Genomic DNA, 14,547 nt, shown 5'->3' with positions numbered 1-14,547 from the left:
ATCCCACGTTGCCGTCTAGCTAAAAAAAAGATCAGTAAGTTACTCCATATATAATTCATCCTGATCAAATGGGTTTTATTAAGGGTCGACAGTCATCAGATAGCAGGCTCATGCATTAGATCATTTAATGTTGATTTGTGGTGGCAACCTCAAATGGAAAAGAGAGAAGCATAAAGAATGTACAATTGGTTAATATATATTCCTCATCTAATCAAAAACAGAACCAATCATATTCTCACTGGATGTAGAAAAAACATTTGACAAAGTCAAATGGAAATTGTTAGTCTCCACACTCAAAAATTTTGGTTTTGGGGAGTCATTTATACAGTGGATCAAAATCTTACACTTTTCACCTATGGCCATAGTTTACAGGGGTCTTCAATTCCTGTCCTCAAGGGCTGGTTTCCTACACCTTTTAACGACCATATCTCACAGCATTTCGTGCATCAGCATCACAAAATATACATTAATCTATTGGTTTGTGATATTATCATGAACAGTGCCACATTTTCATAATGGGAGCACAAATTCATTCAAATACATTCCGTGTCAGGAGCACGAAATGAAAACTGATGCAGAGGGGTCTGGGGGAGTGGGTGGTTATGGTTAGGGTTAGGGGAACTGGTAGGGGCAGGGTTAGTAATAGTAAAATGTGACTCATTTCGTGATGAGCCTCATGAAAAAACTTGTGAGACTGGGTTGCCTTTTCAATGTGTCCCTGGTCCAACACACCTGAATCAAATGGCTGAATTACCTCCTCAGTGTGCAGTCAAGTTCTCCAGAGGGCTCAGATGACCTCATTAATTGACTCAGGTGTGTTGAAGCAGCAACACGTCTAAAAGTTGCAGGACACTAGTCCTCGAGGAATGGAGTTGAAGACCCCTGGTTTATACTGACATGCAGATGTCACCAACGTTTAGGTTGCAGAAGGACACTAGGCTCTTCCTTGTTTGCTATTTTTATCAAACCTCTGGCAGCAGGTAGCACAGAAGATGAGATGTTGCCCTGCCAATATTTAGACCTGTGTTGAAATCCCATTTATGCTACTTAGGTATGTGTGTCCTTTGAAGAGACAATTAATCTGCATTGTCTCAGTCCACCCAGCTGTAGATGGGTACCTGACTTGTCTGGCAAAATAACGTGAGTCAGGTTGGAGGTCCATCCAGTGGGAGTTGTAGACTCTCATCCACTTCATGCTGGAGAATCTGAAGATAAGCACTTGGCCTCAGAGCCTATTCAGGATTTTTCTGGCAGCAGCCCTATGTGAGAATTATAATAATAACTAGGACTGCAAGCAGTCATATACGGGCCTCCGTGCCGTGCGACTGCCTACCCAGGTCAGCACGTCCCCTTATGACTGGATGTGGGCAGGTGCATACAGGGGCTGACCCTTATTACACAGTTCAAGTTTCAAGCAAATCAGACAATGCATGAAGGAGTTATGAGAGAGTTATGAGATGATTGTTCATCCACGAGGTGGCGCTCAGTGCACAAACATTATAATAATAACAACAGAGAATTGACACCCTTTTCTCATCATAAACTAAACCTTTATGCTGATGACACCCACGAAGCCAGCTGAACATATGTGGTAGGACTTTTAATCACTGAAACTGGAGTTACAACCCCAATCCCAATGAAGTTAGGACATTGTGTGAAATGTAAATAAAAACAGAATACAATGATTTGCAAATCCTCTTCAACCTATATTCAACTGAATACACCACAAAGACGAGATATTTCATGTTCAAACTGATAGTCCTTTTTGTTTTTGTGCAAATAGTTGCTCATTTTGCAATGGATGCCTGCAACACATTTCAAAAGAGTTGGGATAGGGCAACAAAGGACTGGGAAAGTTGATGAATGCTCAAAGAACACCTAATTGGAAACAGGTGAGTGTCATGATTAGGTATAAAAGGAGCATCACCAAAAGGCTCAGCCATTCACAAGCAAAGATGGGGCGAGGATCAAAACTTTGTGAACAATTGCATGAAAAAATAGTCCAACAGTTTAAAAACAATGTTTCTCAATGTTCAATTGCAAGGAATTTGGGGATTCCATCATTTACAGTCCATAATATAATCAGAAGATTCAGAGAATCTGGACAACTTTCTACATGTAAGTGGCAAGCCCGAAAAACCAACATTGAATGCCCGTGACCTTTGATCCCTCAGGTGGCACTGCATTAAAAACCAACATCATTGTGTAAAGGATCTTACCGCGTGGGCTCAGGAACACTTCAGAAAACCATTGTCAGTTAACACAGTTCGCCGCTACATCTACAAGTGCAAGTTAAAACTCTACCATGCAAAGCAAAAGCCATACATCAACAACATCCAGAAACACCGCCGCCTTCTCTGGGCCCGAGCTCATTTGAAATGGACAGACGCAAAGTGGAAAAGTGTGCTGTGGTCTGATGAGTTCACATGTCAAATTGTTTTTGGAAATCATGGACGTCATGTCCTCTGGACAAAAGAGGAAATAGACAATCCAGATTGTTACCAGCACAAAGTTAAAAAGCCAGCATCTGTGATGGTATGGGGGTGTGTTAGTGCCCACATCATGGGCAACTTACACATCTGTGATGGCACCATCAATTCTGAAAGGTACATCCAGGTTTTGGAGCAGCACATGCTGCCATCCAAGCAATGTCTTTTTCAGGGACATCCCTGCTTATTTCAGCAAGACAAAGCCAAGCTACATTCTGCACGTGTTACAACAGCGTGGCTTTGTATTAAAAGAGTGCAGGTACTACACTGGCCTGCCTGCAGTCCAGACCTATCGACCATTGAAAATGTGTGGCACATTATGAAGCGCAAAAGTACAACAACGGAGACCCCGGACTGTTGAACAACTGAAGTTATACATCAAGCAAGAATGGGAAAGAATTCCACATACAAAGCTTCAACAATTAGTGTCCTGAGTTCCCAAACGCTTATTGAGTTTATCAGTTTGAACATTAAATAGCTCGTCTTTGTGGTGTATTCAATTGAATATAGGTTGAAGAGGATGTGCAAATCGTATTCTGTTTCTATTTACATTTTACACAACGTCCCAACTTCATTGTAATTGGGGTTGTATGTAGACAGGTATGTGCTTTTCCAAATCATGTCCAATCAACTGAATTTGCACCAGGTGGACTCCAATTAAACTGCAGAAACATCTCAAGTATGATCAGTGGAAAAAGGATGCACCTGAGCTCAGTTTTGAGCTTCATGGAAAAGGCTGTGAATATTTACGTACATGTGATTTCTTCCTTTTTTTGTTGCAGCCACCAAGGACGTAATAAAATCATTGGCGTTTATTTGTTTATTATTTGTCTGTCTTTCACCACAGATAGATAACACTATGTAACAAATTTTTATTTTTGTTTTGTTCCTGGGTACACAGTGTGTTTTCCTAACCTGTTATGCTTTAAATAAATACAAAATAGCTGTTATTCCACAGAAACTTTGCTTCTGTGATCAGGACAATGATATTTTGACATTTTTCTGTTTTCAAGAATATTCTCGATTCACCTTCACTACTACCAAGTAGTCTTCTAGAATATTCTTTAACTGCTAGAACTGTCCAGAATGTTCTAGAAGTTTCCAGAATTATCTAGAAATTTCAAGAAACTTTTAGAACTTTCTAGAACATAAAAAAAAAATAAAATCAAAGTTTGTGCTGAATGTAGTCATTTTTCCATAGACTTTAGACATAAGCAGTTGAAATATAACACTTAGAAGCCAGGAACAAAAATTGTGTTGCATAGTGTAATAGGGCATGGAAGACTCCATTTAAGTTTGGAGGTGATACAGATCCAGATCTGGATTCTGGATCAGGATTTCACTTGATATTGGCTTTGAAAGATTACGTTAAAACTCCTTCACAAATTCTCACCAAATTTTCAACACAGAGAGATAGACCATGGAAGACTCCATTAAAGTTTTGAGGTGACCTGGATCCGGATCTGTATTCTGAATCAATATTTTACTTAATATAGAGTTTGAAGGATTATGTCAAAACTACACAGAATCTCACCAAATTTGCACTACCGATACATATTAGGGCATGGAAGACTCCACTGAATTTTGGAAGTGATTCTGGACTGATTGCACTTGATGTAGGCTTTGAAGGATCAAAGGTGATCCAGATCCACATTGGTGGACATCAGAAATCTCAGATTGCTCATTTTTAATAAAGTTGCAAAAACCTCAAAAAACACTTTTTCACATTGTCATTATGGGGTATTGTGTGTATAATTTTGAGGGAAAAAATAAATTTTATTCATTTTGGAATGAGGCTGTAACATAACAAAATATCTAAAAAGTGAAGCACTTTGAATACTTTCCAGATGCACTGTAAATGAGAATCTTCAATATTCTTGCAGTGCTTAAATAGCATCTCACTAGTGTAAAACAGTTCCTCTACTGGTGCACTTTGCTGGTTTTATGTTTGTTCTTATATCACTTGCACACTTATATCACTTGGGGGAGGTGATGGTCTAGTGGTTAAGGTGTTGGGCTTGAGTCCAGAAGATCATGGGTTCAAATCCCCGCCTGACTGGAAAATCACTAAGGGCCCTTGGGCAAGGCCTTTAATCCCCCATTGCTCCCGGTGTGCAGTGAGAGCCTTGTATGGCAGCACCCTGACATCGGGGTGAATGTGAGGCATAATTGTAAAATTAATTTCTTACTTTCCTTGACCAGAGTAGGAACAAATGGCTTATTACACTATTTTATTTATTTATTATTTATTATTTTTTTTACATTCTAAATTTAAACAATGGCAACATAAAAATTACAGCTTAAATACAGATTAAATTCAATATTAAACTCTTCATATTTTGGTGTAAGAAGAGTTGAGCCACCAACAACTCAGGTCTGGAAAAAAAAGATATTTTAAATAAAGTACACTACCAGTCAAAAGTCTGGACACATTTTCCCATTTAATTGAATGGGAAAATGTGTCCAGACATGGTGACATTGTGTGGCACTGGAGAAAGTTGGAGTGAAGTTCTAACTGACATGCATTGCTTTAGGTCCACCACGCATCATGAAAATTCAGTAAGGTATGTTTGTCTATATTCCATTTCTAAGGTAGAACTATACTAGTATATACTAAGGTATATCTAAATATCTAAAAAAGAAAAAAAGAAAAAAAGGAAGAGTAGAATAGAAGAGTAGAATAGAGTAGAGTAGACCCACTTAGGTGCCTAGTCTTGAGAACCAGGGATGGTAGGTAGTTAGCTGGTGCCTGAAGGTGGACTTGAATTCACTTACTGACAGCACACTGATATTGCAAGGGAGAAGCACGCATTTGCTGCATTCAGTCTTAATGTAGCATTTTATTGGACTGAAATTTTCATATCTGCACATAGTTGCTGCCAAAACTGCAGGTGGCACCCTAGGGAACTGACAAGGGTGTCTATGGCAAGAAGCACCCCTACATGTTTTATGGTGTCTGCAAGAATCAACTGAGTGATGGCACACCATAAAGCGCTATAGAAGCACTGTAGAAGAAAGAGTCCTTCGATACAATAACGAGAGGTCAACACCTCCACCACTGAAACTCAGCAGAATTAAGTTTCTCCTAATCACCTTGGATAAAAATAATTCTGTGTCCAGTACAGTACATGATACAACAATCGGCTATTTGGTCAGCAGTTCTTCAAGGTCACTTTAATGGGACAGAATGTCCAATATGCTTTCTGCTTTGGTGAAACACATTACGTCTTCTTGGTTGGATGATTGAGTTTTACTGTGTGTTTTAGGTCTTTGAGGTGCTGAAGAGGACAAAGTGCACCAAACTAAAACACTCCATGGGTAAGAATCTGTCAAAAAATCTTTGCCCCCTTTTTTGGTGTTTATATGCAGTAGAATGTTGCAGCATTTAGTCTTTCACTCTTAAGTCTCATTTTTCAGAGAAATGCTCCTTATATCGGTTAAGGTAGGGTGAATGGCTTGGCCACCCTAGTCCCTTCACTTTACCCCCAAAGGAAAGTCCTTTGTTGAGTTGGTGGTGTGTTCTGGATCATTGTCTTTCTCCATGATGATGCAGTTTGTTCTTGAAGCAGCCATGATTTGGATCATGAGCACATCCTTTCATTCTCCACAGTTTGGTCTTTCCATCACTTTGATAGAGGTTGATCTAAATGTCATCAAACTGCAAGAGATATTTCACATGAACCCATACTTTGGTATCAAGCCACTGCCAAAGTTTTAAAAACATCACAGTATGTTTTTGTACAGTATTCCTACAACCAAAAGGAATTTGATGGTGCAATTCTTCCAGAACTGCTGTTAAATGCCAAATATGGAAAAAAACATCTACAAAATATTTAGAAGTGCTGCTTCAGCACTAAGCTTCCTTAGCAAGAAAAGAATTGGGCAATAACTTCTTTGCATTTGAGGTGGATAATCAAAAACTAATAATTGGTGCCATCAGCCATTTCAGACCAACCAACACCTCGGCTTTGGTGAAACACCTAGAAGACATCAAAATCTAGCCATATAGTAATTTTACATTAGACAGACCTTCCAGGAATTTGCAATGCCAAGATTTCAATGATTCATTCAACAAAAAATTGTCCAATATACATGTACATACGAGGGCTGTTGATTAAAGATTTCCGCTGACCAACTTCCTGTTATTGTAGGAGCTGAAATTGCACATATATATAATAATAAATATCTCCATATGTCACGTGGTAATTTGCAGTCCTGAACTCCTAACAGTTTCTCTTTTACCGGTGCTAAGGTGGAGTAAGGTGCAATAATGGACTTGAATTCATCATCAAGTTCCTGTACTTGAGAGGCTGCAAACCAAGGGAGACATTCAGTGAGAAGAAAGAGACTTGTGGGGAGGATGCCCCATCATATGACCAAGTCAAGCACTGGCATCATCAGTTCAAGTGTGGTCGCACATCGGTGGAAACGGCTCCAATTCCTGCACTGTTAAAAAACTTAAACTTAAAAACTTAAGTTCAGCTGCTGCCTTAACAACATAACTAAACTCAACTCACATTGTTAAGTTATGTTGACACATTTAAATTTAAGTCTCACTGAACTGGCTTACAACCTTGAGTTGCAATGCCAATAACTCATGAAGTTAAGTTGAAATTTCATAACTCATTATGTTAAGTTGAAGTAAATTATAGAAACAAGTTTGTAACTAAATGAGCTTATCACTTTTTACAGTGTAGGCAACCACAGTCCACCATTAATGAAGGCACCATCTGGCAAGTAGAGGCCACCATTTTGGAGGATTGCCACATAACCATTCGCCACATGGCTATGTGGCAATTAAGATGTCAAAATCAGTGTGGGGTCTGTGGAAACAAATCATCCATGACCATCTGCACATGTGTATGTTGTCTGCAGGATGGGAAGCAGGAATGACACATATGCTCCCAGGCTCTTTTGGCCATGTGCCACAGCAACCAGGAGGACTTCATCAGACAAATCAGACAGGATGAAATATGGGTCCATCACTGTGATCCAGAGATGAAAACCCTGTCAAAGCAATGGAAGCATTATGACTCACCACCTCCGAATAAGGCACATGTCCAGCTCATGCCGGGCAAGGTCATGCTCAAATTCTTTTGGGATGGAGTAGTAATGATGGATTTCCTGGCAAAGGGTACCGCAATTCTCAGGACATACCACGCTTCACTGCTGTAGAAAATGCAGAAGGCCATCAAAGCCAAGAGGTGTGGCATGCCTCCATTTGCCTGATAGTGTCTTCATCATTGGATGACTGTGGGTGTTGGGGAATGGGAGCCATTTCCACTGATGTCCAACAACACTTGAACTGATGATACCAATACTTGACTACGTCAATGGGGCATCCTTCCTATAAGTCTCTTTCATCTCATTGAATGTCTCCCTTGGTGTGCGGCTTCTCAAGTACAGGAACCTGATACCGCTCTGCATTCAGCTGGCTCCATTATCACACCTTACTCCACCTTAGCACTAAAATAGCACCAAACAGTTAGGAACTTAGGCGTGCAAATTACCACGTTGCCTATAGAGATATGTATTACAACCCCACTTCCAATGAAGTTGGGACGTGGTGTAAAATGTAAATAAAAACAGAATACAATGATTTGCAAATCCTCTTCAACCTATATTCAATTGAATACACCACAAAGACAAGATATTTAATGTTCAAACTGATAAACTTTATTGTTTTTGTGCAAATATTTGCTCATTTTGAAATGGATATCTGCATCACATTTCAAAGAAGCTGGGACAGTGGTATGTTTACCACTGTGTTACATCACCTTTCCTTCTTTTTTTTCTTTTTTTTTTTTTCTTCTTTTTTTTATAGCGCCAAATCACAACAAACAGTTGCCCCAAGGCGCTTTATATTGTAAGGCAAGGCCATACAATAATTATGTAAAACCCCAACGGTCAAAACGACCCCCTGTGAGCAAACACTTGGCTACAGTGGGAAGGAAAAACTCCCTTTTAACAGGAAGAAACCTCCAGCAGAACCAGGCTCAGGGAGGGGCAGTCTTCTGCTGGGACTGGTTGGGGCTGAGGGAGAGAACCAGGAAAAAGACATGCTGTGGAGGGGAGCAGAGATCGATCACTAATGATTAAATGCAGAGTGGTGCATACAGAGCAAAAAGAGAAAGAAACAGTGCATCATGGGAACCCCCCAGCAGTCTACGTCTATAGCAGCATAACTAAGGGATGGTTCAGGGTCACCTGATCCAGCCCTAACTATAAGCTTTAGCAAAAAGGAAAGTTTTAAGCCTAATCTTAAAAGTAGAGAGGGTGTCTGTCTCCCTGATCTGAATTGGGAGCTGGTTCCACAGGAGAGGAGCCTGAAAGCTGAAGGCTCTGCCTCCCATTCTACTCTTACAAACCCTAGGAACTACAAGTAAGCCTGCAGTCTGAGAGCGAAGCGCTCTATTGGGGTGATATGGTACTACAAGGTCCCTAAGATAAGATGGGACCTGATTATTCAGAACCTTATAAGTAAGAAGAAGAATTTTAAATTCTATTCTAGAATTAACAGGAAGCCAGTGAAGAGAGGCCAATATGGGTGAGATATGCTCTCTCCTTCTAGTCCCCGTCAGTACTCTAGCTGCAGCATTTCGAATTAACTGAAGGCTTTTTAGGGAACTTTTAGGACAACCTGATAATAATGAATTACAATAGTCCAGCCTAGAGGAAATAAATGCATGAATTAGTTTTTCAGCATCACTCTGAGACAAAACCTTTCTGATTTTAGAGATATTGCGTAAATGCAAAAAAGCAGTCTTACATATTTGTTTAATATGCGCTTTGAATGACATATCCTGATCAAAAATGACTCCAAGATTTCTCACAGTATTACTAGAGGTCAGGGTAATGCCATCCAGAGTAAGGATCTGGTTAGACACCATGTTTCTAAGATTTGTGGGGCCAAGTACAATAACTTCAGTTTTATCTGAGTTTAAAAGCAGGAAATTAGAGGTCATCCATGTCTTTATGTCTGTAAGACAATCCTGCAGTTTAGCTAATTGGTGTGTGTCCTCTGGCTTCATGGATAGATAAAGCTGGGTATCATCTGCGTAACAATGAAAATTTAAGCAATACCGTCTAATAATACTGCCTAAGGGAAGCATGTATAAAGTGAATAGCACAGAACCTTGTGGAACTCCATAATTAACTTTAGTCTGTGAAGAAGATTCCCCATTTACATGAACAAATTGTAATCTATTAGACAAATATGATTCAAACCACCGCAGCACAGTGCCTTTAATACCTATGGCATGCTCTAATCTCTGTAATAAAATTTTATGGTCAACAGTATCAAAAGCTTCTAACAACACTCTATAAGCGTTTGGGAACTGAAGACACTAATTGTTGAAGCTTTGTAGGTGGAATTCTTTCTCGTTCTTGCTTGATGTATGACTTCAGTTGTTCAACAGTCCGGGGTCTCTGTTGTCGTATTTTGTGAATCATAACGCACCACACATTTTCAATGGGTGACAGGTCTGGACTGCAGGCAGGCCAGTCTAGTACCTGCACTCTTTTACGATGAAGCCACGCTGTTGTAACGTGCAGAAGGTGGCTTGGCATTGTCTTGCTGAAATAAGCAGGGATGTTGCTTGGATGGCCACATGTGTTGCTCCAAAACCTGGATGTACCTTTCAGAATTGATGGTGCCATCACAGATGTGTAAGTTGCCCATGTCATGGGCACTAACACACCCCAATATCATCACAGATGCTGGCTTTTGAGCTTTGCGCTGTTAACAATCTGGATGGTCTTTTTCCTCTTTTGTCCGGAGGACACGACATCCATGATTTCCAAAAACAATTTGAAATGTGAACTCATCAGACCACAGCACACTTTTCCACTTTGCGTCTGTCCATTTCAAATGAGATCGGGCCCAGAGAAGGCGGCGGCGTTTCTGGACATTGTTGATGTACGTATGGCTTTTGCTTTGCATGGTAGAGTTTTAACTTGCACTTGTAGATTTACGATTAACTGTGTTAACTGAGTGGTTTTCTGAAGTATTCCTGAGCCCACATTGTAAGATACTTTACACAATGATGTTGGTTTTTAATACAGAGCCACCTGAGGGGTCGAAGGTCACAGGCATTCAATGTTGGTTTTCGACCTTGCCACTTACGTGTAGAAAATTCTCCAGATTCTCTGAATCTTCTGATTATATTATGGACTGTAGATGATGGAATCCTTAAATTCATTGTTCTTAAACTGTTGGACTATTTTTTCACGCAGTTGTTCACAAAGTGGTGATCCTCGTGCCATCTTTGTTTGTGAATGGCTGAGCCTTTTGGGGATGCTCCTTTTATACCCAATCATGACACTCACCTGTTTCCAATTAACCTGTTCACCTGTGGAATGTTCCAAACAGGTGTTCTTTGAGCATTCATCAACTTTCCCAGTCTTTTGTTGCCCCGTCCCAGCTTCTTTGAAAATTGTTGCAGGCATCCATTTCAAAATGAGCAAATATTTGCACAAAAACAAAAAAATGTTTATCAGTTTGAACATTAAATATCTTGTCTTTGTGGTGTATTCAGTTGAATATAGGTTGAAGAGGTTTTGCAAAATCATTGTATTCTGTTTTTATTTACATTTCACACAATGTCCCAACTTCATTGGAATTGGGGTTGTGTTATACCTGTGCAATTTCAGCCTCCTACAATAGCCGGAAGTTGGTCAGGGAAAATCTTTAATGAATAGCCCTCGTATATAGAGAGACAGATGGATGTATCCCTCTAAATCAACATGTAGAGAGGTATGACTGTGAAAGAGATGACTGTGTTTACATTTTGCATTTGTTGTGGAGTGTGTCATGAACCCGCATTTCATAGCACCTCACCAGTACAGTACATACATTGGAGTCAAGGATGGATAGGCAGAAACATCATTATCATTTACTGAAAAAAGAGAAAAGTTGAACCCACTTTAAAAAGCATTACAATTGCTAAAAACTGAATCAATTACGTTGTTTGAAATTAAGTTTGGAAGTTAGAGTTGATCTGTAATTTCACTGGTGTTACCAACTACCATCATTTTCCAGAGTGTAAGGTGCACCAGAGTACAAGTCTGTCTATAATGCTAATAATAATAATAATAATAATGCCTCACACAGATGATAAAACCTCATCTAATCAAAGCTCAACTAATCAAAGTCTTACTTGGGTTTGAAAACCTCATTAGTCTGATTTTGTGACAAAGATAAATGTATCTGGATCGTGCAATGTGCCTTGGATCAATTTAGAAAGAATATGGCCGACAGTGTTGTATTGGTTATATCAAGGATTTGTGCAATGCCTCTGAACTATTTTTCTGTCTTTTCATCAGTTCAGTATAGATTGTATTTATTCTATCACCAGATCTCTGTTCTTTATGTTGGCTTATCATTTTTAACACCACCAGTGACACCATGGCACCAGAAAAGTTAACTCCGCGGACTTTCGAGCCAGCCATCAGCCATCTTTGTACTCCTCATAGAAACTGTGTGATGACATGCGCAATTTGAGTGTCCAATCGGAATTGGTTCACCGTCACATGGTTTTCCAAAATCCAATCGTAGGGCAGATTCACCTCATGTGAAAAGCCAAAGATCGTTTTCAGGAGTGATATGTTACTAGTTGGCCCGTTTGAATAGCCCCCTGGGTGCTCCAATGACTACATACCAGAGGTGGGACAAAGTCACTGTCAAGTCATTCTCAAGTCATCAATCCTGCAAGTCCCAAGTCAAGTCTCAAGTCAGCTTGCAAACAACTGGTGTTCATTATGACTTGAGACTTGACTTGGGACTTGCTGATTCATGACTTGAGAGTGACTTGATGGTGACTTTGTCACACCTCTGGTACATACTATTAGTACATACTCAGTGTGCCCTGTGCCATTACGCACAGCGAAAGTGAAAGCAGACGGAGCAGACGGAGAGCCTCTGATGACAATCTCACGTGCTCAGACAAAGTGTGTGTAACTATCAGGATTGCTCCAGTTTGCATGTGAATGTTACTGGATAACTCTGCTACTTTCTCTGCGTAAAGCACTGTTTACCATATCAAAAGAACAAAACGCATAGACCATTTTGTATATATTGTTCAAAATGTGCATTTGTGTTTATTGTTTGAACCTTTTTGTTGTACAGTCTTTCACCTCAAATTACCTTTATAAAGTGTCAAAACAGTTGTTTATTATAGTTTGCTGTGTGTTTTGAATAAATGTGTGTGGAAAATTACGCTTTATTTTTTCCTTGCCTGTTTTTGATTGTAAACCTTTATTACACTTATAAAACACAAACAAATATAGTATATATTCTGAAAGCACAGGTTGTCCTGAAAAAAGAGACATAAAACTTGATTGTGGGTTGCAGGGAGAGCTGTTAACAGCAATAATAAAACATTTATGCCAGGCAAGTGAACTGTCCAAAAAATGCCCTCGGACCCCAGAGGGTTAACCTCCAGATGCACAAGCAAATTCCAGCAAAGAAAGCTGACATTGCAAACTGTCTTCTCAGGTTCATATTTTGATCTCAAACCCAAATGTCTTAAGGACACAGCAAAAACAGTGAACTGACCTCATCATTCCAATACGTTTTGAGGGAATGTAACTCACTGTAGCCTTCTTTATCCATGAAATAAAAGGGGAGTGTCCTCTGTGTGTTCGTGTATCAATTGAAATCCAGAAAGTGCTGACTTTCATCCTTTGGCACACTTATGCATTTTTTCATGAGGATTCAAGTCATGAAAACAGCAAGGTGATCGGGCCAGTACACACTTACACAATAAATTACCTGCCTCAAATTACCTTCCTAACCCTAACCCACAATAAATTACCTCACCTGCCACCTTGCCCCAGTGTTTACAGACATATTCAACTCCTCACTGGAGGCTTGCCACGTGCCTGACTGTTTCAAAACCTCCATCATTGTTCCTGTTCCCAAGAAACCGAGGATCACTGGACTAAATTACTACAGACCAGTGGCACTGACTTCTGTAGTCATGAAGTCATTTGAGCGTCTGGTTCTGTCCCACCTCAAATCTCTCACGGCCTTCCTCTTGGACCCCTTGCAGTTTGCTTACGGAGCCAATAGGTCTGTGGATGACGCCATCAACCTGCCTTTGCACTTCATTCTGCAGCATCTGGACTCCCCGGGAACCTACGCTAGGATCCTGTTTGTGGACCTCAGCTCTGCCTTCAATACCATCCTCCCAGATCTTCTCCAGGCTAAGCTTTCCCAGATGAACATGCCTGATTCTACCTGCAGGTGGATTGCCAACTTCCTGAAGGATAGGAAGCAGCATGTGAGGCTGTGGAAGAATGTCTCGGACTCCCAGACCGCCAGTATCGGTACTCTTCAGGGCTGTGTCCTCTCTCCTCTGCTTTTCTCCCTGTACACCAACTGCTGTACCTCTGATCACCAGTCTGTCAAGCTTATCAAGTTTGCAGATGACACCACCCTTATCGGACTCATCTCTGATGGGGATGAGTCCGCCTATAGGCTGGAGGTCCACCGACTGGTGTCCTGGTGCAGCTATAACAACTTGGTGCTGAACACCGAGAAGACAGTGGAGATTTTTGTGGACTTTAGGAAGAACACAGCCCCTCTCCCCATCATTACCCTGGCAGACACCCCCATCACCATAGTGGACACCTTCTGTTTCCTGGGAATCACTCTAACCCAGGACCTCAGGTGGGAGTCCACCATTACTTCTGTTGTCAAGAAGGCCCAGCAGAGGATGTACTTCCTGTGGCAGTTGAAGAAATTCAACCTGCCAGCAAGGATCATGGTGCAGTTTTACACTGCCATCATCGAGTCCATCCTCACCACCTCCATCACCGTATGGTATGCTGGAGCCACCACCAGGGACATACAGAGACTACAGCACATTATACGCTCTGCCGAGAAAGTGATTGGCTGCAACCTTCTATCTCTTCAGGACCTGTACACCTCCAGGACACTGGGGCGTTCAGGTCGGATCAGAGCCAATCCTTCTAACCCTGGATATAGCCTTTTTGACCTCCTCCCCTCAGGCAGGAGGCTACGGTCCCTTCAGACCAGAACCTCCCGCCATAAGAA

General features: G+C 40.8%; 1 protein-coding gene across 1 annotated transcript in view; it reads left to right on the top strand.

Annotated features, from left to right (window-relative positions):
• ano1a (anoctamin 1, calcium activated chloride channel a) overlaps positions 1-14,547 on the top strand; it is a 278,021-nt gene that overhangs the window by 152,100 nt on the left and 111,374 nt on the right. Inside the window, exon 7 of the mRNA XM_034183761.1 lies at positions 5,756-5,807. Coding sequence (XP_034039652.1) covers positions 5,756-5,807 — 52 coding nt within the window. The remainder of the gene's footprint in view (positions 1-5,755; positions 5,808-14,547) is intronic.

Source organism: Thalassophryne amazonica, chromosome 2 (assembly GCF_902500255.1).
Source record: "Thalassophryne amazonica chromosome 2, fThaAma1.1, whole genome shotgun sequence".
Taxonomy (NCBI): Eukaryota; Metazoa; Chordata; class Actinopteri; order Batrachoidiformes; family Batrachoididae; genus Thalassophryne; species Thalassophryne amazonica.
Note: the sequence above shows the minus strand (reverse complement) of the source record. Positions and strands in the feature narration are given on the sequence as shown.